Source organism: Sus scrofa, chromosome 3, assembly GCF_054392235.1.
Source record: "Sus scrofa isolate SSC_HxYL_T2T_F1_AM1 chromosome 3, Sscrofa_HxYL_maternal_Yorkshire_Landrace_v2.0, whole genome shotgun sequence".
In the NCBI taxonomy this organism is placed as follows: Eukaryota; Metazoa; Chordata; class Mammalia; order Artiodactyla; family Suidae; genus Sus; species Sus scrofa.
The window spans coordinates 21437493-21463328 of NC_139385.1; the positions used below are offsets into that span (position 1 = coordinate 21437493).

The following is a 25836-nucleotide window of genomic DNA, read 5'->3' on the forward strand; positions in this document are numbered from 1 at the left end:
ATTTAAAAAAGAACAAATTATCTGAATAGAGGCCTAAAGCGAGCATGGAGAGAGGAAAAAAAAAAAAAAATCATCTCATGAGATCAGTTTTTAGGCCAGTTCGTAAAAGAAGAAACAAAGGCTCAAAGAGATTTTAAAAAATAACAAAAAAACAAAACTGTCCCTTATGAAACAACTGGAAAGAAGAGACGGGAAGCCAGGGTGAGAGCCCAGGACATGTGCTCTCCTTGTTCTGGAAGGAGTCCAGGCCCCTCCTGCTGACCTTCACGCACCCACGTGCCCCCGACAAGGCCAGTGTTGTCCTGGAAAGTCAAGACTTGACTTCTGCTCAAAGGAAGCACACTACCCACTACAATGTGTGAACCACTGAAGCATCTCCCCAAAGGAAAAAAGCACATAAATACCTGTGACACAGTATTACAGCCCTTATTCTCTGAACACGCCGTGGGACGAACTCAGACAATAAAGCTGGAGGGACAGCACTGGGTCAAGGAGAGCTGTCCCTGACCTCTGGGCTTGTGGAGATGTAAATCCTAAGGAATGACGACCTGGTTGATGATTCTAGACTAAACACGTAAGCATGAACTTCAAAATAGAGAGATTAGGAGTTCCCGTCATGGCTCAGTGGTTAATGAATCCGACTAGGAACCATGAGGTTGCGGGTTCAATCCCTGGCCTTGCTCAATGGGTTAAGGATCCAGCATTGCTGTGAGCTGTGGTGTAGGTCGCAGACACGGCTCAGATCCTGCGTTGCTCTGGCTCTGGCATAGGCCGGTGGCTACAGCTCTGATTCGACCCCTAGCCTGAGAACCTCCATATGCCGCGGGAGCGGCCCAAGAAATGGGAAAAAGACCAAAAAAGAGAGAGAGATTAACAGCCATACTCACGTGGATGTGTTAGGAAGGTCATGCTTTAACCCCCCATGCTTCCCTCCCCTCCATCGCCCAAAGCTTATCTGTATTTGCACCCGTCCTCACCCGCTTTCTTCCCCTCTTAAAAGAATGCTGGGGGTGAGAGGGGGGTGTTTTCCTTCCCTCAAAGGCTAGTTCACCCCAGTCCACTCTCCATCCTCCCTTCCCTCTCCTCCAGCAATGATTCCCCTAGTTGCTAATTGCTTTCATTGTTGCCACTGATTCTTTGCCTTCAGTCTATTCTTTAAAATTTGTGCCATATATTAGATTCCAGATATGTGATATCATATGGTATTTGTCTTTCTCTTTCTGACGGACTTCCCTCATTTCCCTGTCCCTTGCCTTCCTTTCAAACCTCTCCCTTGAGTTACTTCAGATATTCCTGAAAGTGTCGTCTTTTTTCCTACACCCATGGCACGTGGAAGTTCCTGGGCCAGAGATCAAACCCAAGATGCTGGAGGCAGTGACAACACCAGATCCTTAAACCACTGTGCCATGAGAAAATTCCCAAAAAGTGTCATCTCACTTAGAATACACCATGGAGATGTGCCTTTTCCTCCCAATTGTTACTTCCCCAACACATGTTTTTTCTACTGTACACAGCATGGCGACTCGGTCACACATACATGCATACATTTTTTTTTTCTCACATTATCATGCTCCATCAAAAGTGACTAGACAGAGTCCCCAGTGCTATACAGCAGGATCTCCTTGCTGATCCACTCCAAAGGCAACAGTCTGCATCTATTAACCCCAAGCTCCCAGTCCACCCCACTCCCTCCCCATCCCCTTTGGCAACCACAAGTCTATTCTCCAAGTCCATGATATTCTTTTCTGTGGAAAGGTTCATTTGTGCCCTATATTAGATTCCAGATATATGTGATGTCATATGGTATTTGTCTTTCTCTTTCTGACTGACTTCCCTCAGTATGAGAGTCTCTAGTTCCAACCATGTTGCTGCAAAGGGCATTATTTTGTTCTTTTTTTCGGCTGAGTAGTATTCCATTGTGTACATATACCACACCTTCCTAATCTAAACATCTGTCGATGGACATCTGGGTTGTTTCCAGGTCTTGTCTATTGTGAATAGTGCCGCAATGAACATGCTCTTTAACTCCAATCTATTTTGACCAGCATCACTGTGCTAAAACCACACACCTCAGGAGTTCCCACTGTGGCTCAGTGGTAATGAACACAACTAGTATCTATGGGGATTTGGGTTCGATCCCTGGCCTCACTCAGTGGGTTAAGGATCCAGCGTTGCTGTGAGCTTCAGTGTAGGTCACAGACACGGCTCAGATCTGGCATTGCTGGGGCTACAGTGCAGACCGGCAGCTACAGCTCCAACTGGACCCCTAGCCCAGCAAATTCCATAAGCCACCAGTGCAGCCCTCCAAAAAATAACATAAAAAAACCCACACACCTATCTCCCTTCCTCTGCTCCTCAAAGGTACCCCCCCCTTCAGGAATTTGGTGTGAATCTTTCTGACCCATTTTAAAAATACTTCTGTAATGTTTATAGGTAATCATGAAAATACAGTGTTTGGGGGCTTTGCTTTTACACATTTAGTATCTCACTCTGCACATTACTTTGAAATTTCATTTTTAGAAACTCAACATTAAGCTTCTGGGCTCTCCCCAAAGTCTTGCATTTTACATTCATCCATTCTCCCTCTGATGGACATTTAAGCTGTTCCCAATATTCTGCGACTAAAAGCAGAGGCTGCAACGAACATCCTCCTTGTACATACGTTCAGACCTTTGGGGGGACGTGCCCAACAGTGACCTGCAATTTCCCATGGTACAGACAGTTACAATTCTACTAGATAGTTCCAGATTGCTCCTGGCAAGGACTGTGCCAAAGCCACTTCCACCCAGTGTACGTGACCATGCCCTTCCCCCTAAATCCCTGCCAATCCTTAATATTATGTCAGACTTTTACATTTTTGCCAACTTGGTGGGAGTAAAATATTTCATCTGATGACTGCTGAAGTCCAACAGCATTTTCATATGCTAGCCAGTTTCTTCTTTGAGCTGCCTGTCATCTCTCTTTTGCCCATTTGTCTATGGGGCTTTAAAAAAAAAGAAAAAAAGCTATTTTTTATGTATTCAGGATGCCAATCCTTTCTTTAATGTCACAATTATATGTTTCTGTGCATATAACCATCTTCCCTCCAACTCTATAACATTAGGTATTAATATTAGGGCATATTTTACAAAAGCAACACAGGTGATTCTCATAGGAAAGCAGACTCAAGGAAGCTTGCTTCTAAAAAAGTTCAGAAAACTAAGCTTAATAGCAATGACAATGATAAAGATTACAGGGAAACAAAATGGTACGAGTATCACCCTGTACTTCCAACCAGCCTTATTTCATATTAGCAGGAAATCACAAATGTAAGAGGCTAATAAAAAAGTCTCACTGTGTATTCATGTTACATTTCTTTAGTTTCTCTTCCAGTTCAGGAATATCTCGGAGATCGGCTCCAATGATGGCATATCTCGTTGAATCCAATGTGTGCCCGTCTGTAAGTGGAAGAAGAGATTACAATTTCATGAAAAATTAAGGGAGAAGAGATGATAATTTCAACAGATGTGGCTTTTTCAAAACTAAAGTGAATCTATTGTTTTGCTCCATTATAAAAATATATGCTCATTATGGGAAAAAAAAAAAAAAAACAGGTAAGAAGAGGGTGAAAATTAAGTAAAAATCACATTTTCCAGGCATAACTGTTAGCATTTTAGTGTATAGCTTTCTAGCTCTTCCTCTGTGGGCACAAGACAGACACATCCTCTCTCTCCAAACACACACAAACACGTTCTATACAGGAAAAAAAAGAAAATGGGGCCACTCGATACTTGTTTTGAGAGCTTTTCCTATTTAACAACAGGTGTCAGGGACATCACTCTCTGGGATGACCTCACAGTGCTCCAAGGAGTGGATAAAACACCTTGGACAACTGCTCACTGTTAGACATGCAGCATTTCAAGGTCACTCCATCTCAGGCGCTGCAAGGAACATCCTTCTACATACACCATGGAGTATCCACTTGGGCTAGGTTACAGTGAGTGGAATTCCAAGGTCAAAGAGGAAGCCTATTTAAACATGGCTGGCTGCTCTGTAAAGGTCTTGCCAGTTTGTGAGGTACTATGTTTAGAAGAAAATAGTTCATTTTTGCCAAGAGGGTGGGGGCTGGAAGAGGGATAAACTAGAAGTTTGGGATTTGTAGATGCAAACTCTTATCTACACAGTGGATAAACATCAAGGTCCTACTGTAGAGCACAGGGAACTATATCCAATATCCTGTGATAAACTATAAGGGAAAAGAGTATGAAAAAGAATATATAGGAGTTCCCGTCGTGGCGCAGTGGTTAACGAATCCGACTAGGAACCATGAAGTTGCAGGTTCAGTCCCTGACCTTGCTCAGTGGGTTAAGGATCCGGCATTGCCATGAGCTGTGGTGCAGGTCGCAGACGCGGCTCGGATCCCGAGTTGCTATGGCTCTGGTGTAGGCTGGTAGCTACAGCTCCTATTCGACCCCTAGCCTGGGAACCTCCATATGCCATGAGAGTGGCCCTAGAAAATGCAAAAAGCCAAAAAAAAAAAAAAAAAAAAAAAAGAATATATATCTGTTTATATATACATATATAATAACTGAATTACCTTGCTGTACAGCAAAAAAACACTGTAAATCGACTATACTTCAATAAAATAAATTTTAAAAATGTTTACGTACTAAAGTATTCACAAATAAAGTAACATTTGCTTTCAAATATTCCAACAGAGGAGTTCCCACTGTGGCTCAACAGTTTATGAACCCGACTAGTATCCATGAAAACGCAGGGTCAATCCCTGGCCTTGCTCATTGGGTTAAGGATCCAGCACTGCTGAATGCTGCAGTGTAGGTTGCAGATGTGGCTCGGATTTAGTGTTGGTCTGGCTGTGGCATAGCTCCGACTTGAGCTCCAGCCCAGGAACTTCCATATGTCACAGGTGTGTGGCCATAAAAGGAAAAAAAAATTCATAATCTATACTTCATTGAGCTAATAATTCCTGCAAATATGCCCATATACACATGTTTTCTACAAATTGTTGAAGACAGAAACAAAAAAAGGCAGCAATCTAAAGGACCATCAGTACGGAGTAGATTGAATAAAATGGAATTTCCATGCAACAAAGTACTATAAAGCAATCAGAAATAATGAAGTAGACTTATATATACTGACGAGAAATGATAACCATGATTTGCTAGGACATGAAAAGGGCCAGTCACAAATAACATGTATAAATTATTCACATTAAAATTATATATAAAGCTATATTTATACATAGAAGTACAGATTTATCCATTCAACAAATACATGTTAAACTACAACATATATTTATTCAAGGTGTACATGCGTTCATTCGACGAAAATTTATTAAAACTCTTATGCGCCAGGCACTGGATTATATTCATATGTGTACTATGTGATACTTACCTTTCCCTGCGTATGCTGTTCATCTGCAGTGGAAAATACTCTGAATACTGGTTTTCTTGGGTTGGAGGGGATTATGGAAGGTCTTTACTTTCTCCTTCGTATACTTCTACATCACTGATGGATCAAAGTCCTAGTAAAGTACTGGCTTGTTCTTTATAGATAATCATTCTGACACAAGTGTTAACCAAATATACAGAAAATTATGGTAGCAAAACTGTGGAGAAAGCAAATAGGCCAGCAAAGGGCAAAGACTGAACGGCTTCTAGCTACAGTCTGTATGAGAGAGTCAAAGGAAGGGGAAGATATTATTTTCTGTGGACTTTCTTGGGAATCTGATCACTAGGAGGATGACTGAAGTCCTGTGGTTGTGCAAGAGAGGAGGCTTCTCTAACCTCCTATGATGTTTGCTGTGTTAGCTGCATTGACTATTCACGAAGGCCATCCTCTCGGAGCACATTTTCTTTCTTTTTTTTTCTTTTCTGGCCACCCTGCAGCAGACGGGGTTCCCAGGCCAAGGATCAGATCCGAGCCTTGGTTGTGACCTACGCTGCAGCTGCACCACCACCAGATCCTTAACCCACTGTGCCAGGCCAGGAACCAAACCTGCGTCTCAGAGGTACAGAGACACCGCTGCCAATCCCACTGTGCCATAAGGAGAGCTCTGAGCAGGTTTTCTAACCTGAATTACTAATTAAGGCCCTTGAACTTCTCCAACAGAGACTGAAAACAATGGAAGATTCTGGAAGAGTTTTACCATAATTTGAAAGGCTAAGAAATGAGGAAAGTGTTGTAAAAACACTCACAACCAAAATTTGAGGGGAAAACTGCAGGGACCAGGGAGGTGACATAAACCAGGAAACAGGTCGGGTTTAAGTCCAAAGTGAGTGGCAGGGACAGAACTGGAGAAGGCACAACCCCTTCAAACGAGGCAGCCACTGCTGGATTAAGGTAGTGTAGGAGCTAGAGCTGAGATTTCCAAACAAAATTGGAAAATTAAGAATTTCAGGAGTTCCCGTCGTGGCGCAGTGGTTAACGAATCCGACTAGGAACCATGAGGTCGCGGGTTCGGTCCCTGCCCTTGCTCAGTGGGTTAACGATCCGGCGTTGCCGTGAGCTGTGGTGTAGGTCGCAGACGCGGCTCGGATCCCGCGTTGCTGTGGCTCTAGCGTAGGCCGGTGGCTACAGCTCCGATTCAACCCCTAGCCTGGGAACCTCCATATGCCGTGGAAGCGGCCCAAGAGATAGCAACAATAACAACAACAACAACAACAACAACAAAAAGACAAAAGACAAAAAAATAAAAAAAAATAAAAAAATAAAAAAATAAATAAAAAAAAAAGAATTTCATCTGTGCAACCAGAGATTATCCTACTAAGTGAAGTATCCTACTAAGGTTAGAAAGAGAAGGACAAATACCATATGATATCACTTACATGTGGAATCTAAAATAGGGCAAAAATGAACCTATCTACAGAGCAGAAACAGACTCATGGACATAGGGATCAGACTTTGGGTTGCCGAGGGGGAGGGGGAGGGAGTAGGATGGACTGGGAGTTTGGGGTCAGTAGATGTTTCCATTTAGAATGGATAGACAGGAGTTCCCCTTGTGGCTCAGCGGAAACAAAGCCAACCAGGAACCATGAGGTTGTGGGTTGATCCCTGGCCTTGCTCAGTGGGTTAAGGATCCAGCATTACTGCAAGCTGTGGTATAGGTCGAAGATGTGGCTTGGATCTGGCATTGCTGTGGCTGTGGCATAGGCTGGCAGCTACAGCTCCAATTCAACCCTTAGCCTGGGAACCTCATATGTCATGGATGTGGCCCTAAAATGACCAAAAAAAAAAAAAAAAAAAAAAAAGTGTATATGTATGTATATATATATATATATGAATGACTGAGTGACTTTGCTAAAATTGAAGGAACAGTATAAATCAACTATATCTTAATAGAAAATTTTAAAAAATGAGTTCCCGAGAGTTCCCTTCATGGCTCAGTGATTAACAAGCCCGACTAGGATCCATGAGGATGTGGGTTTGATCCCTGGCCTCACTTAGTGGGTTAAAGATCTGATGTTGTCACGAGCTGTGGTGTAAGTAGAAGATTCGGTTTGGATCCTGAGTTCCTGTGGCTGTGGGTAGGCTGGCAGCTACAGCTCCGATTCGACCCCTAGCCTGGGAACCTTCATATGCCGAAGGTGTAGCCCTGAAAAGTAATAAAAAAAAAAAAAAAACAGAAAACAAAGAACAAAAAACAAAGAGTTCCCATTGTGGCTCAGCGGAAATGAACCCAAGTAGTATCCGTGAGGATGTGGGTTGGAGCCCTGGCCTCACTGAGTGGGTTAAGGATCTGGCTTTGCTATGAGCTGTGGTGTAGGTCAGACTTGGCTCAGGCCAGGAAATTCCATATGCTGCATCGGCAGCCATTAGAAAAAAAAAAAGAGAGAAATGTTTGTGTAGGCAGCGGCATAAACAAATGAAGTTTTTGGTATAAAAGTCTCATTTACATTTTAAAAAATAAATCTTGGAGTTCCCATTGTGGCGCAGCAGAAACGAATCCGACTAGGAATCATGAGGTTGCAGGTTTGATCCCTGGCCTTGTTCAATGGGTTAGGGATCCGATGTTGCCGTGAGCTGTGGTGTAGGTCGCAGACACGGTTTGGATCTGGCATTGCTGTGGCTCTGGCATAGACTGGCAGCTACAGTTCCAATTCAACCCCTAGCCTGGGAACCTCTATGTGCCGTGGGTGCAGCCCTAAAAAAAGGACAAAAAAAAGAATAAAAAATAAATCTTGTATTTACAGTTAAAAAAAAGAATGTACATACACATGTATGACTCAGTCACTTTGCTATACAGCAATTGGCACAACACTGAAAATCAACTATACATTAATTAAAAAAAAAAAAGACTTAAAAAAAAACCCTACTTTTGAAATTTGGCAACTAACTTAAATTCTTTTTTTTTTTTTTTTTTTTAGGGCCACACCCACAGCACATGGAAGTTCCCAGGCTAGGGGTTGAATCAGAGCTGCAGCTGCCAGCCTACACCACAACCACAGCAATACCAGATCTCAGCCACATGTACGACCTAAACCACCGCTCATGGCAACCCACTGAGTGAGGCTAGGGATCAATCCCATATCCTCATGGATACTAGTCAGGTTCCTTACCCTTGAGCCACAATAGGAACTCCCAACTTAAATTCTATTTTAAAAGTTTTAGGATTGGAGTTCCCACTGTGGAGCAGTGGGTTAATGATCCAGCCTGTCTCTGAGGAGGGATCAGCTTGATTCCCAATCCACCACAGTGGATTAAGGATCTGGTGTTGCTGCAGCTGTGGCATAGGTCCCAGCTGCAGCTTGTATTTGATCCATATGCTGCAAGTGTGGCCAAAAAAGAAGAAGAAGAAAAAAAAAAAAGATTTAGGATTGTGTATGGGCATCTAAGAAGAATCACACCAAAAACTGTTTAAAAATCTTTCATAGTAACTGCAGTGGATGTGAAAAATGCATCAGCAGAAGAACATGTGTATTCATGCACGCACACACACAGCATCTTTAAAAAGAAGAGGGGAAAAAGAGCAAAAATTGTTACATAGCCCATGTTGTATACTGAGGTTAAGGATACTTGCCCATTTGAAGTGTGTCCTCTGAATGTAAGTCTAAAATGGGTTTTGAAAGAAGAGGTTTCAATCTACGGGAAGATGAGAAAAAGAAGAAAGATGAGTCAAGTTAACGCCCTTACTGCAAAAATGCAAACACCCACCTCAGACACGGTAAGTAGATATCACTACTGTTCCAAGAACCATCCACTCTGCAGGGGCTTCTGTTTAATTATATTTGACCCTGGGCACATGCAGTAAAATCCAGGGGATACACATCTCGGGTTAGGTCAGCGAAGCTTTACCCTGAGAATCTGATATCAGATTACCAAGGAGATCATGAAATACTTAATTAGAAATAGCTACAGACAGGCCGGAAGAATTTTCCAAACGTCCTAGTGGTTTTCAAGCCATCGCTAGTGCCCTGCCCTCTTCTCAAACAAAACTTTTAAGACGTCTTACAAATAAACTGATTCTTACTAGACACCTAAAGTTTTGAAACACTTTTGTGATAAGTTCCCTAATAAGAATATGCAAAAAATCAGAAGTTGGCCAGCCAAGTTCAATATTCCAACAACTGTACACAAAGGCCAACGCATTATTCACCCCAGAAAACCAGCCCTGACCTTAAATGCAGAGCCTACTTGCTCTGCTTTCTCTCAGAGTTCAGACAAGTTGAGTCACACACTGTAGTTCACGGAGCATCAGAGTTACCATCTAGCATCCACAAAGCATATCTGGTAAATGATACGATTTTATATTTGGAAAGGGTAAAAAGCTTACTGTCACAGGGCAAACTGGAAAAAAAAAAAAAACAAAGCTTGAAAATCATCTCCAGTGTGTGAGAATCAGACATCTCTAAAGAGCAAGCTGAAGCTTAATGTTTATTAAAAACTCTGTGAAATATGAGAATTAGAATTTTACTGAGATGACTAATATAAAAAAGGGGGGAGTGACCGTAGGTTAAATTTTGGGGAAACCAGAGCTCCCCATTGGGGCTCAGCAGGTTAAGAACCCGACACTGTGTCCGTGAGGATGTGGGTTCTAGTCCTGGCCTTGCTCAGTAGGTTGAGGATCCAACGTTGCTGTTGCTGCAAGCTGAGGTGCACTTTGCAGATACAGCTTGGATCCCACATTGCTATGGCTGTGGTGTAGGCCTTAGCTGCAGCTCCTTTTCGACCTGTAGCCCAGGAACTTCCATGTGCTGCAAGGGTAGCTGTATAAAAAAAAAAAAAAAAGAAAGAAAGAAAGAAAGAAAGAAAAAAAAACCATTGGGAAACCTTAACCTTGGTCTGAAGGTCAGTGTTTAATTCTCTCCTCCACCCCCTTTCTAGCCAGGTGACCGGAGGCAAATTCACTGCACTTCTTTGAGCCTCAGTTTTCTCACTGTAAAAGGGGCTAATGACAGCACTTACTCCACGAGTGGGCTCTGAGGACTGAGTGAGACAATGCAAATGAGGCACGTACCACGGGACTCGGCAAAGGAAAGCTCTGGGCAAAGAGCAGCAACCTCACCACTTAGAGCTTGGCAAATTCCTTGAAGACTAGACTCAGAATGCAACCCCCCCCCAATATCTCAGATATGATCACTGATTCACCTCAGCCCCCCACGGATTCATTCAAAAATATTTACAACACATCTAGTCTGACCCAGCCACCTTTCTGTGCCCTGGAGGTGAAGACGTAAGCCAAATACACATAAAAATTCAGATCACTAAACTACGATAGGTCATTTGTTTCAATGATAGAGAAATTACATTCTTGGACAGAAAGGTCCCAGGAGAGGGTCTATTTCATTTTGAAGACTGCAGGACACACTGCAATGAGGGTCCAGGGCCAGGGAGAGAGGGAGGAGGCCAGGAAAGGAAGGCAGTGCCTACACCAGGTCTCCTGCATTCACCCTACCAGGAGCTGATTCTTTTTTCTTTTTTTGGGTTTTTAGGCCACACTCGAGGCATTCCCAGGCTAGGGTCCAACTGGAGCTACAGCTGCTGGCCTACACCACAGTCACAGCAACGCCAGATCCAAGCCACGTCTGCAACTCCACAGCTCACAGATCCTTAACCCACTGAGTGAGGCCAGGGATCAAACCCGAAACCTCATGGTTCCTAGTAGGATTTGTATCCGCTGCATCATGACGAGAACTCCCAGGAGCTGGTTCTGATTTCACTGGGCTCTGGCTTCCGGCCAAAGCCACACTTACTTGATGCTATGCAGCTTTCTCGTGACGATCATTGGAAAGTCTATTTCAAAATATTTACTTGGTAGAAGATCTTCATCCTGAAAAAAACACACACAGAAATCCTTATACAGTTATTTAAACTCACACCTCTAGCGATCATCTTCATGGACCAAGTACTAGACCCCTGAGAGCAATGGGGGGACTTAAGGATTTTAAATCAGGGGAATGATAAGGTTAGAAATGTACTTTCCAAATTACTTTGGTCTCAGCATAAACAATGGATGGAGGGGAAAAGGAGGTTATTGCAGTCATCCAGGTAAGAAGCGATGAGGAGCCTGAATCGGGCAAGTGGCCACTGGCAGGGACGAAGGGAGGGGCTGAAAGCTGGTTTGGAAGCAGGACATCACAGGATTTCCCAAAAGGCAGCTTGAGACCTATTAGAGTCAAGACATCAATGTGGGGCATTGTGACCAGCAGGTGGGGATAACAGAGAAACGGCACATATCCAAAAGCATCCCATGGAATGAGGTAAGTATTATTTTGTGATGCACGGATTTCTTTCCAGGATGGTGGAGAACAGAGAGGCGGTAAAGAGCAGGCTCGCTGGGCCTGGGGAGACAGGGTTCAAATCCCAGCTCCACCACTTGTTTGCTGGGAGGCCTTGGGAAAGTCACGAACTCCCTGGGCCAGAGTTTTCTCATTGGAAAAGGAGAGAAACTGATAACACCTCATGGGGTTGTGAGGTATAATGAGGAAATAGGAGAGGGACACGCAGACGAGGGCATCATGTGCGTGCCTCTACCATTTACAGACACAGGTACGTAGACGCAGGTCCTGGCTAGGGACGCACAGTAATTTTCTACTGTGACCTCAGTTAACACAAGTGTGACACTAACACACACCCAATAACACAGACACACACACATGGCACTGCTTCCCCTTCTGCTTTTCCTAGCTTGGTCGTTGGCCACACCCACATCTAGAACCCTGCTGGTCATGACAGAACTCTCCCGTCTCCTCCCTGTCCAATCAGTCACTCAGCCCTGAATGTATGCAAATGTCAGATCCCTGTGTAATACACCTGAAACTAACACAATACGTCCCATCATAGGCTATGGCTTCTCTGTGGAAGCTAAAAACACAAAAGATACAAATGGCCTTAAATATAAGACAGGAATAGACCCACAGAGCAGAAACACCTATGGTTACCAAGGGGGAAAAGGGATGGCGAGCGACAAATCAGGAGTTTGGGATAAACAGATACACTCCAATACCTGTAAAACAGATAACCAACACGGACCTCCTCTATAGCACAGGGAACTATACTGAATATTTTGGAATAAGCTATAAGGGAAAAAAAATCTTAAAAAAAAATATATATATATATGCACACACAAATAACTGTCTTATACATCTGAAACTAACACAACGTTGTAAATCAATTCTATTCAAATATAAAATTATGTAGAAAAAATAAAAATAAAATTACATATGATATACACTGCAATTTTCAAAAAACTGCTCAGCCCCACTGCCTATTCCCAAACTTATCCTCTCCTCCTCAGCCCCCTCACCAGCTGTGGAAACTGAAACACCAGCCCTTTCTGCCTGCAGCAACTCCTCACACCTCTAACACTTAGCAAGGAACCACGTGCTCCACAACCTGGCCAAGAGAAGAAATTCTGTAACACCTTTCAAGAGCTTTCACTCACAAGGGATGGAGCCTTAAGAAGAGTCTCAAACTCCAGGAGACCCTGAGGACCCCAAGAAGGACAGCACAGCATCCTACATCCCGCACAGGATGCCTGACGGTTTGAGGGCCCTGCCCGGCACGCGCACACTTGCTCCTCATCAGAGCTCTGAGGGGGGGATCCCTGCAGAAGGAAGCCTCCAAAAGGCACCCCTGGAGCTGCTCAGACGCAGACGTCCTCTTTGTCAGCCTTGAGAAAGGGGCAAAAAGGCTGTGGCAAGGGATGCCTCAACACCGGATTCAGTGATTCTCTCCGGCTCCTCTGACTCTCCCCTCTGAGGAGCTGGCAGGGCACCTGAGGCAGGGAAGGCAGCCAAGGCTGAGCCCAGCCACCAGGGGGCGGCCAGGAACAGCCACCAGGAAGGGTGGCCCTGAGACAAAGACCCAAGGTGGTCACCCGCTTCACACGCCCCCAAACAGAGACTGCGTCCCCTGGGCTCTGGATCCTTTGGCTGCACAAATGGCTGCACAGAAATGTTCTTCAAGGGACACGAGAACCGAGGCCCCTTAAAGGGTTTCACTCACCCTTTATTCTTTGCCCCATTCTTGCTGCTGCCTGGAGATGGGGGTCTTGGACTGGCAGTCTTGGGCTCCTGGTCAACATTTTTTTTTGTTGTTTGTTTTTTTGTTTTTATGGGGCCGCACCCACAGCATATGGAGGCTCCCAGGCTAGGGGTCTAATCGGAGCTGTTGCTGCCAGCCTGTGCCAGAGCCACAGCAACGCCAGATCCTTAACCCACTGAAGGAGGCCAGGGATCAAATCCACAACCTCATGGTTCCTAGTTGGATTCATTTCCGCTGCGCCACAATGGGAACTCCAGTCTTGGACCCCTGGGATCTGATGGAACAAGCTCTCAAGGCCGTGGTCCCTGAAAACCTGTGACTCTTGGCTAAGCCTCTCCAGGTGCAGCTGGGGGGCCACCCCAGGGAGAAGAAGTGTGAGGCAACTGGACCGATGGACAGGACTTCCCTGCCCTTTTACAGAGATATAAAGCTCTAAGACAGGGCTTAGCAAACTTCTGGAAAGAACTAGAAAGCATTTCAGCTGTGTAGGCTGGGGGGGTCTCTGTCGAAGCTACTCAGCCCTGCAGTCCGAGTGCTAAAGCAGCCACAGATAAGGAGTATGTAAATGGGAGTAGCCACATTCCAATAAAACTTGATTTACAAAAATACATGGAAGGCTGGATTTGGACTGTGCTGCCTCTCCTCTAAAAGAGCAAGCCAGGAGTTCCTGTCGTGGCACAGTGGTTGACGAATCTGACTAGGAACCATGAGGTTGCAGGTTCGATCCCTGGCCTAGCTCCGTTGGTTAAGGATCCGGCATTGCCGTGAGCTATGGTGTAGGTCGCAGACTTGGCTTGGATCCTGCACTGCTGTGGCTCTGGCGTAGGCCGGCAGCTGCAGCTCCAATTAGACCCCTAGTCTGGGAACCTCCATATGCCACGGGAGCGGCCATAGAAAAGGCAAAAAGACAAAAATAAAGAAAGAAAGAAAAATAAAAGAGCAAGCCAGCATAATATTTAAAAAAAGAGACAACAAGGGAGAGATGGGGGAGAAACTTTAAATTAAAAAAAAAAAGCCAAACCTCAAGATTTCCCTTGGTGGCTCACTGGTGAACAAACCCAACCAGGAACCATGAGGACGTAGGTTCCATCCCTAGCCTCCCTCAGTGGGTTAAGGATCTGGAGTTGCCATGAGCTATGGTGGAGGTCACAGAAGTGGCTTGGATCCCGCACTGCTGTGGCTGTGGTATAGAACGGCAGCTGTAGCTCTGATTCAAACCTTAGCCTTGGAACTTCCATATGCTGTGGATAGCGTCCTAAAACAACACAAAAAAACACATCTCAGATTAAAATAATTATCAAACAAAAGAAAAGACTTCCACAAAGGACTCTGAGGCCCTAAGCTATTCCCCTTGTCTCTGACAACCTTTTTCTTGGAAGGGGCACCTTGCCCCAATGTACCTTGCTCGGAAATTAAAGGCTCACGCTTAGAGTTATTAACCCACCTCCAAGATGGGGGTAGGAAAGCAAACCACATGAACACATCCATAGGGTGTCAGCCATAGGCAGGATCTCTCCAGCAGCCCCTCTTAACACCAGCAGTGCACACACTCTTACACCGCATTCTGTTCCAGATGCTTCCACCACACCAGGGGCACGACGTAGAGACACAGCTGAGACACAGAAAAGAAAACCCCACCCCACCCCACCCCACCCCCAACAACCCCAGGGCTGAGGGCACAGGAAAAAGAAGGGAATCCGCAGTTTGATGGGCAGAGGGCAGCGTTTGCTTCACGTCCCAGTACCGCGGGCTGTCTAATTTGGGGGAAGTCACAAACCTTCAAAGCCCCACTTCCCGCACATGTCTGAGTGCCTGGCCGCTGCCCCCCCTCCGCACCACAACAGCTCTTGGGTTACTTCATGAGGTCCTCTGTGTAAAAGCACTTCCTACGTGCTAGTTATCTTCTCCAGAAGGAAGACTGCAGAGGCAAACTGTAAACACTAGGGCCACGTCGAGGCTACGGATTCTCAAGGAAGGAAAAGGTTGGGAGCGCTGATGACCAAAGACCTTCCTATCCAGTGAGCTCCTGAGGGACAAAATAGATACTGTGGGTCAGGTCACGCCCACATGCCTCTCCACTCTACAGTTTCTCTTGGTCTAAGTCTGCAAGAAATCTGGAGAAGTGCATGTGGCTGTTACTGTTATGTCACAGACCTGACAGAACCAAGAAAAATCTGTGTGTACACACACACACAGACACACAGACACACACACACAAAGGAAGGAAGGAGGAAAGAGAGAGAAAGAAAGAAAATGCAATTAGTGACATATCTACAGGGAAAAGGTTTGGTGATACAATTCCAGCCCAGGAATCAAACACCAGAACCTTATCCTGGTTCTGCCACTAACCGGCCCCAGGGTTGCTTTCCTGGGAGTGTCATTACACCTGCCCTTCAACCCTAATGGTGCAGTGGAGGAAACAAATTGCCAAATGACTCCAAAGGGGCTCTGCATCGTGAAATCACTACCCAGCCCTGCAAGGCGCCAAATGTTAGGGAAGACCGTTAGGATGACCAAAGACCTTACATTACTGTCCAAAGGACAAACGCACATTCCTGGTCTCAGCAGTTCCTTCCACTGGCACAGAATTTTTTCTCTTGATGTAGTGCCCCAGACACCGAGGGAAATGTACCCAAAGATGTGTATCATAACCCCGTTTAACAGGGCGGCTCAAGAGCAAAAGGTGAGAACCAACCCACATGTCTCCACTAGGGCCCTGCTGGGATCCAGTACCGAGCTGATGGGTGGTGTTGGGGGTGGGGAACCTCAAATAGGGTGGAGACAGGGTGACACTGCATCCTTTTGGTATATACATTTCAATATATATACATATTTTTCAAGTTTCCTAACCAGGTAATTTCGCAAAATGAAGTTTAATCCCCTGGAGAGAGAAGAGGGGACATTTTCATGTACCTTTAACCTCCAGAAGGTGGTATCCATCCCAGCCCCAAGGTTTAGAATTTGACAGTTGCATCCTGTCTTCCGTAGAAACGCCTTGATAAGCTGACTGACGCCGTGGACACGAGCAAAATATCCTAGAGACAGACAGAGAAGCAAACGATCACTCGGTGACCCAGGAAGTAATCCCTGCAGAGCCCACTGTGCTGGGAGAGCCAGACACACTCTATCCTTCTTCAGGGTCAGCATTTATCTGGAGACTTTCTGGGAGAAATGATGTTCAAATCTCCTTCCTTTCTCACTAAAAAAAAAAAAAAAAAAAAAACAGGAGTTCCATCGTGGCGCAGTGGTTGGCGAATCCAACTGGGAACCATGAGGTTGTGGGTTCAATACCTGGCCTCGCTAAGTGGGACAAGGATCCCGTGAGCTGTGGTGTGGGTCGCAGATGCAACTCGGATCTGGCACTGCTGTGGCTCTGGCGTAGGCCGGCGGCTGTGGCTCCGATTGGGCCCCTGGCCTGGGAACTTCCACGTGCTGCGGGTGCAGACATACAAAAGGCAAAACAACAACAACAACAACAAAGAACAAAAAAAACTACTGGAACCAAAACAAGTATGAGCTCCTTAAGGGTGCAATTAACCAGCTTAAGAAAAATAAGATGGCCTATATTGTCACTTAGGAAAAATGTTTTCTGTCAAAACATCTGATCTAAACGGTCCTTTTGGAAATATGCTTTTTCTGGCTCTAGTGAAAGGGACTCAGTCCTGTGATAAAAATCAAATTTGTGAGAGCACATGGAAGATAATGTTTTGGGGTCAGGAAATTGGGCAGATGGATGTCAGAGCACAGAAAGCCACACTTCTTATCGCGGTCCCCTCGCCCTCGCCCTGTCTGGCTTAGCGCCTCTGTGTGGATAACCCGGCATCACAGGCGGGAGGGGGGACACAAGCCAGTGGCGGCCTAATGACTGGCCTTGTTCAGCTCTGGGGCAGGGGCAGCTGGGACAGAGGAGCTGGGAAACACCAAAGGGGGACAGGAAGACGGACTTCTGTCTGTTCGGAAGGCCTGCTGCTCAACTGTCACCACTTCAAGAATAAAACTTGACAGCAGCATTTGGAAACTTGTACTGCAGTTTGACAGAGGAATTTTACATCTGCTGAAGCTACTAATAAGTGAGGCTTCTATTCCGCATGTCTTTTCACGACATTTTGCTAGCAAGTCTTTGTTTCTTCTTTTTTCTTTCTGCAGCTGCATCTCGAAGTTCCCAGGCTAGGGATCAGATCAGAGATGAAGCTGCCAACCTATCCCACAGCCACCGCCACACTGCAACCCTGACACATGTGGGACCTACACTCCAGCTTTGGCCAATACCCGAGCCATAACCCACTGACTGAGGCCAGGGACTGAACCCACATCCTCCTAGAGTCTACTGCAGGTCCTTAATCCACTGAGCCACAACGGGAACCCTGCAAAGCATCTCTCACTGTATTTTACAGAACCTCATCCACAATGGATTCCCTCTGGGGACAGGAATACGTCCTCAGGGAAGATGTTTGGGAAGCCCTCTCCTGCTGGGCTGCAGGGCCCCAATCTCCAGATGCAAACCCAGGAGAGGAAGAAGGAAGGGGGCACTCAGCCAGCCACTGGCCATGGAGGGTCCCTGCCTCTGGACCACTCATGAGCGAATCTGCCTCTAGAGCCCAGGCGGGAGGATGCAGGCCTCATAGCCAGGGCTTGCCCAACCTAACTGATGCCGGGATTCACCCGAACCTCAAAGTAAATACCACATCCTTCTTCTCAGGAGTCACCATTTAGAAGTTTCTCTGCATTCCGTACACCACTGACCTACAGGACCCATCATGAAGGCCAAGCGACCCTGCACACCCAGGAACTACAGTCCTGGGTCAGTTTCTCAACCCGGCTGAAACGAAGTCACACTCCGGTCTCAAATCCTTCCATTTCACTGATGGAAATTACTTGCCGAGGACTTCCTGTTGCGGCTCAGCAGGTTAAGAACCTGACTAGGATCCATGAGGATGCGGACTGGATTCCTGGCCTCACTCAGTGGGCTAAGGATCTGGCACTGCTGAGAGCTGCGGGGTACACTGCAGACAAGGCTCGGATCTGGCACTGCTATGGCTGTGGTGTAGACTGGCAGCTGCAGCTCTGATTTGACCCCTAGCCAGGAACACCCATATGCCAGGTGTGGCCCTAGAAAAGGAAAAAGAAAGCTATTACTTGCAGAACCTGAGAGTGCTATGAACATTTTAACAAGGTGGCAACAACAACAACAATAATCCCTTATGTGGACAGTTCAGAGTAAAAGACAGATCAATGCCTTCTAAGCATATAAAACTCATTTTCAACCGCACCCCAAGAGGAATAGAAAATAAAAAGAGTGTACATTTATCATGTATCAGATGAACAAATATTACGTTTCCTAAGAAAGGAGTTCCCGGGCGGCCTAACATTTATGGATCCATTGCTGTCATTGCTGTGGTGCAGGTTCAATACCTGACCCAAGAACTTCCATGTGCTGATGGTATGGCCAAAAAATACAATTTCCTAAGACACCATGCTGGTGAGGAAGTTGCAAAGTGTGCACAAAAGCACCCTCTTTTCCAGAACGAATCCCTAGGAGCTCCCTGGTGGCTCAACAGGTTAAGGATCTGGCATTATCACTGCTGTGGCTCAGGTCACTGCTGTGGTAAAGGTTTGATGCCCAGCGGACATGCTGAGGGTGCAGTCAATTAAACAACAACAACAATAAAAACCCTAATCCCTAAAACCTCAGACCTCTCAGCTGACGAGCAGATGCTGGGGAGGGAGAGGGTCACTTGCCTCTGTTAATTTCGGGGGCCTTCCTCTCTTTAGACAGTCTCACCAAATGCGGGATGTAAGGGTCCTGCCAGTAGCCAATGCTCACCGCAAATCTGGAAACAATGGAAAAAGAAGCAGGTGAGGAGAGAAGGTCAGGCCAGGTTCCACGGCCAAGTTCCCAGGACCCAAGTAAAAGAGCCACAAGAAACAATGTATTGACCTCAAAGGCCAAGTCCCACCTAGGGCCCCAGCACCAGCATAAACAGGCTTCTCCATCCACCTTTCCACTCCCAGACGCTGCCCCTCACAGTGCCCACCGTGCTCGTTTCTTCCCTCAGACCACACATTCCATTCCCAGGACCCTGAACATCAAGTAACCCCACGTCCTACACCATTCAGAAGACCTGCAACCATGTATTCACTCAGCAAACGCACTGGCCAGAGCTGATCAGAGCCATTTCATCCACCAAGAGTGCGGTTTCCAGGGGAAGGGAGATCCCAAAAGAGTGGGCCAACATCACTAGTAACTCCCAAGGAATTTCTCCGGATTCGTACACACCTGTCATTTCCTGTCCCTTAAGCAGGTCAAAGGAGAGAAACCAGGAACACTTACGCAAAGCAGCTACAACTTGGGAAATGCGAAGGAAGCCCAAACTCTTTCTATCCTCATCTACCCTACACCAGGATTTAAAGCGAGACTGTTCCAACCTGGGGAGCCGAGGCCCAGCGGACCCCTGAAAGTCTCCTGCCACCATGAGTGGAACCAGCCTGAGGACAAATGACAAGTCATAGAAGGAACCTGGATCCCTAAGGCTTCGTCATGCCCCATGGCCTGGAGCCTTCTCTACGTCCCTAGGAATACGAGCACGTTGACGGTGAGACAAACAGGTCTTTACAACTTAAGCCAAATCAAGCTGGGCTTCTGCTACTTGCAGCTTAAAGCATCCTAAGTGATAGCCTAATAACACAACCACTTCCACGTTGCTTGCTAAGTAAGTCCAAACTTAAGATGTGGGGCAGGAGGGGGGCATATGCTGGATGTCACCCATTAGGTTGTCAGCTCCTCCATGCACACATCACATCCTTCCTTTTCTTCACATCCAGCAACAAGGCTTCCTGCTGCCTGGACTGCAAGAGGTGCTCAATTTGGTACAAACACAACAACCCCTCCCCACTCCAGCCTCTCCCATCCATGTTTGCACATCCATACACACCCAGGAGGAAGCAGGCATGTGCAGCTGCTCAAGGCAGCAACTTGACACAGCCACACACAAAGGACTCACTAAAGCACACAATTCACCACAAGCCCAGGCTGTCCAAGGAGAACAGAGCACACCTGGCTCCCTGGTCTGAAACCGCGCTTTTCAAACAAGGAGCTGGGACTCATTCGTATCCTAAAATCCCGGTAGCTTAACTGGACCTTTACAATTACTACAAGCAGTGTAACTTCCCCACATTCCCTCTTCTTTTGAAGGTATTTGATTTGGCTAGTCCAGATTCTTTGCATTTCCACACACATTTAGATTCGATTTGCTAATTTCTTACAGAAAAAGAAAAGACAGCTAGAGTTTTGAGTGGGACTTAAACAGCTAGTCTTCTGTAATGCTATACTGTAAATGATATTTCAAGTTCTCATTTTCCTGTGCATACACATCTATTCACAACACAGGTGTCTGACAAAAGAGTCCTAGCCAGAATGTATCATGACCTCTAATAAGGTGAAACCAACGGGATCACCAGTAGCAACAATGGGCAAAGGACTCCAACAGTCCATTCGCAAAAGAAGATGCAGAAATGGCCAATACGCACCTGAGAAGTATGCATTTGTCACCAGGGAAAGGTCATTTAAGACCCAAATGAGATGTAGTTTACATCCACTGACAACAATGAATGTTTAACAAGGATATGGAGCCACTGAAGTTTGGATACATTGCCAGTGGGAAGTGTAAACTGATAGACCACTTTGGAAACTCGTCTGGCAGTTAAATACATACCCACCCTATGACTAAGCAATTCCACTCCTACATATCTATCCAAGAGACATTTCAGACTGCTACAACAATGTTCCCTGCAGCCTGTTCACAATGGCCAAACACTAGATCCAACTCAAAGCTGCACCGCCAGGTGAACTGAACAAATCGTGCCATGTTCACACAACAACACAAAAAGAAGCACATGATTTGACACGGACCCCGATTCTCTCCTGGACCAACCTGTCACCTGCCTCCTCTGAGCTGCTCCTCCACTAGGCCTCGGCCCGGGCTTAGAATATAAAGGCCTGAGCAAACACGAACGCAGTTGAAAACCGCTCAAGGCCACATCACCAGGATGACTCCCGTTCCCCTTAGAGGGCTTGCTTGCTTGCCTGAGAAAACTCCAGGCTGCCAAAAGAACTTACTCTTTGCTCCAGGTGACACCCTGTCCCCCAGTTAGCAAAGCCAGATGCTTTCACGTGGACCAACCCCCTCTTCCCCACGTTCTGTGCTTTTGCTCTGACTCCAAAGAATCCCTGCTTCCCCCTCCTTCCTCCCTCACTCTCCCTTTAAAACACCCTCTCTACAAACTGGAGTTGAGTTGAGTTCATGCTGGATTCTTTTCTGCATTGCAATCGTTATTACTGATTAAAATCTAACCTCACAACTTTAACGCGTATCCAGCTTTGTTCATCTCCGACAACGGGTGTTTTATCTTTGACAACGTGTGAAACAGGGATGAATCCCCAAGAACATGTTGAGTGAAAGAGACACAAAAAGAACGCATGCTGCATGATTCCATTTATCTTATACTCGAGAATGGGCAAATCTATTCAGGGTAGCCAGAATCAGAAAATATTTGCTAAGTAAGGGTAAGGAGACTAACTAGAGCTAAAAACGGAACTTTCTGGGTTTTAGAAATATTTTATGTCCTGTTTTGGGCAGTGATACACAAAAACATTCCACTGTCAACACTCATCAAACCGAACCTTCATGTTCTGTATAAATGATCTCCCCCTCTCTCCCTCACACCTGCCACCTCTCCCTCTCTCTTCTGTCTTAAGAATACCTGAGCGGGAAGTTCCCGTTTTGGCTCAGCCTGTTAAGAACTCGACATCGGGGAGTTCCTGTTGTGGCTCAGTGGTAACAAACCCGACTAGGACCCATGAGGACAGGGGTTCAATCCCTGGCCTCGCTCAGCAGGTGAAGGATGCGGCCTTGCCGTGAGCTGCAGTGTGGGTCACAGACACAACTCAGATCTGGCTTGGCTTTGGCTGTGGCACAGGCTGGCAGCTACAGCTCCCATTCCACCCCTAACCTGGGAAGTTCCACATGCCACAGGTGTGACCCTCAGAAGACCTAAAACGAAAAAAAAGAAAAGGAAAGAGAGCTTGACCTTGTCTCTGTGAGGGTGCCTGTTTGATCCCTGACATTGCTCAGTGAGTTAAGGATCTGGCCTTGCCACAAGCCTTGGCCTAGGAGGCAGATGTGGCTAGGATCCAGTATCGCTATGGGGGTGGCAAAGGCCTCAGGTGCTGCAGCTGATTCCACTCCCAGCCTCGGAACTTCCACATGCCACAGTATGACCTAAAAAAAAAAAAAAAAACCTGAGGAAATTCTAGATGGGGGAAAAAAAGATGAGGACTGTAGCTAATCCTCCCAGGGCCCTTCCCAGCTCCCAGTCCCTCTTCTTCCTAGGAGGACCCCCATTTTGCCTGAGGCATCCATCTGCACTAGGAGGAAGTCTTACCTCCCCACACTGTGCTGCACCCAGGAGTGGGGCCGTGTGTCCTAACTCTGGCTAAAGAGCAGTTAGTTCACAGAGTCTTCAGGGCAGGGCTCCCCAGAAAGCTCCTGCTCTCCTGATGAAAAGGGGCACACTCAGACACACACGCCTCTTGCTACTATCCCTTCCTTTGGAGCGCAGCTGCTCACACGGTGCTCCAGGAAGCACAGACTAAAACAATTCTGACATCCCTGCAACAAATCTGTTTTTAACCTGCAAAGCAAGCTTGAATCCATGCACAACGGAGCAACTTTCTAATCAGAAGTTTTCAGACAGTGGAGTTCCCTGGTGCCACAGCAGGTTAAGGATTCAGCACGGCCACTGCTGTGGCTCCCGTTCCAGCCCTGCACCAGCCACTGGAGCATGCCATGAGTGCGCCCCCAACCAAAAGAGAAAAAAAAAAAAAAACAACAATGTGTGTGACCAGACAAAAAATACTCGGTCTCACTCCTGATTTAGAAAAACAGATCCTCCTCCACCTCACACCAGTCACAACGGCCATCGCCGACTGGGTCATTTTGCTGTACAGCAGAAATTGACCCAACGTTGTAAATCAACTATAACAAGAAAACGTTTTAAAAAAAGAATGGCCATCATGAATAAGTCTCCAAATAACGAATGCTGGGGAATGTGTGGAGAAAAGAGAAGCCTCCCACCCTGTTGGTGGGAATGTAAACTGGGGCAAGCAGTACGGCGGGGCCTCAGAAAACTACATTCAGAACTACCATATGCTCCAGCAATTCCACTCACAAAACCTGCATTCAAAAAGATCCATGCACCCCTATGCTCACTGCAGCCCCATTCCCACCAGCCAACACAGGGAAACCACCCAGAGGTCCACTGACAGATGAATGCATCAAAAAGACATGGCACATAAATACACCATAGAATACTACGTAGCCATAGGAACGAACAAAATAATGCCACCTGCAGGCAACATGGATGCAACCAGGAATTACCATACCAAGTGAAATCAGAAAGAGAAAGACAAATACCACAGACAGCACTTCTAGGTAGAATCTACTATATGGCACAAATGAACCCACCTATAAAACAGACACTTTGTGGTTGCCAAGGGAAGGCGGGAGGGAGCGGGATGGACTGGGAGTTTGGAGGTAGTACATGCACACTCCTACACTTAAAATAGATCAGCAATGTGGTCCTGCTGTGTAACACTGGGAACCCTGTCCAGGCTCTTGGCACAGACCATGATGGAAGATAGGACGAGAAAGGCAACAAACATATGCAGGACTGGGTCACTGGACTGGATGGTAGAAATGGGCACATCGTAAATCAACTATACTTTAAGGAAAACATTATCACCCACCTGCCAGTATTGTCACACACAAAACCAGTACATCCCATCAGAAGAGTTCTAACTTCTGGATTGTAGGAGGGATGATGGAGATGAGGAGGAGGAGGAGAAAGAGGGTAGGGATGATAACAATGACTCATTCTGAACGCCTACTATGTGCCAAGCACTGTGGGAAGGGCTCCACATTTAATCTCACAGCTACCCTCTGAGACAGATAACGGTATTTATCTTGCACAGGAGGGCTCCGTACCAAAGGATGCAGCAAATTCAAGCAGAAATTACAGACCTGGAGTTCCTGTTGTGGCGCAGTGGTTAACGAATCCGACTAGGAACCATGAGGTTGCGGGTTCGGTCCCTGCCCTTGCTCAGTGGGTTAACGATCCGGCGTTGCTGTGAGCTGTGGTGTAGGTTGCAGACGCAGCTCGGATCCCGCGTTGCTGTGGCTCTGGCGTAGGCTGGTGGCTACAGCTCCGATTCGACCCCTAGCCTGGGAACCTCCATATGCCGCGGGTGCGGCCCAAGAAATAGCAAAAACAACAACAACAACAAAGACAAAAAGACCAAAAAAAAAAAAAAAAAAAGAAATTACAGACCTAACTCAGGAGCTAACTGGCTTTTGAAACATGATTTGTAGGGACCTTAGACAGCTGTAACTCAGGGGGGGCAGGAACCACCTGACTCGCAGCTACATCAGTAACTTCAAACAAATAATATTCAGGCTGCAGGGAAATCAAAACTAGCAATAAGAGGAGTTCCCGCTGTGGCGCAATGGGGTCAGGGACACCCCCACAGTTCCAGGAGGCAGGTTTAATCCCCAACCCCACACAGACTGTTAATGGAACTGGCGTTGCCAAAGCTGTGGTCACAACCATCTGATCTGATCCCAGGCTTAGGAACTCCATGGGCCACAGGGTGACCAAAAATAACTCACTGATTAATTATTTTTAAAAAACTAGCAATAAGCATTTATCGAAGGCTTCACTTAGGGCCAGATCCTCTGCTAACCTTTGCATGGATTATCTCACTGGATTCTCACATGCAAAGGGCACGTTACCATTATTATCCCCAGCTTATTTTATTTTATTTCATTTTATTTTGTCCACACCTGTGGCGTGCAGAAATTCCCGGGCTGGGGATCAAACCCAAGCCACGTCCTTAACAGCTGGACCACCACGGAACTCCTCTTAGAGCCATTTTACAGACGAGGAAACAGAGGCAGAAAGAGAATAAAGGGCCTACCATTCTGCAATAAGGAGTCCCTAGTCAACAAGATGACTCTGTGACAAGCCGTAACGGTTTAACATGTTCCCCTGAAGATGCAGAAGAACCACAGAACTTGAACGTCACTGGTCCTGGACACTGTCCACAGTCATTCACCTGACGACTCTCACCATCTCTTTGCCTGGTTTGTTCACATAAGAGAAAACCCGGGGCAAACAAAGCCTGGATGAAATGCATCCAGGGGGCAAACAGGTCCGGGTTTTATGGCCCCAGAACCTATGTCAGAAGATTCTGATTCGGCATCTTCAGGATCCAGAGTAGGCCCTGAGCACCTCTGC

The 25836-nt window shown here is 46.4% G+C and overlaps 1 protein-coding gene across 4 annotated transcripts in view; it reads right to left on the reverse strand.

Moving 5' to 3' along the window:
• The window catches only part of LOC110255326 (leucine carboxyl methyltransferase 1), a 45061-nt gene that overhangs the window by 17432 nt on the left and 1793 nt on the right, over nucleotides 1–25836 (reverse strand). For 2 of the 4 annotated variants that reach the window (XR_014840439.1, XM_021086454.2), the window contains exons 2-6: nucleotides 19225–19316; nucleotides 16399–16520; nucleotides 11193–11269; nucleotides 9020–9081; nucleotides 3335–3437 (exon numbers count right to left, since the gene is read on the reverse strand). Coding sequence is in view for 3 of the 4 variants with exons in the window: in XM_021086454.2 (XP_020942113.1) it covers nucleotides 3335–3437; nucleotides 9020–9081; nucleotides 11193–11269; nucleotides 16399–16520; nucleotides 19225–19316 (456 nt within the window). In the remaining variant the exon portion in view is untranslated. The remainder of the gene's footprint in view (nucleotides 1–3334; nucleotides 3438–9019; nucleotides 9082–11192; nucleotides 11270–16398; nucleotides 16521–19224; nucleotides 19317–25836) is intronic. The other 2 variants (XM_021086455.2, XM_085017170.1) reach the window with 2 other exon arrangements.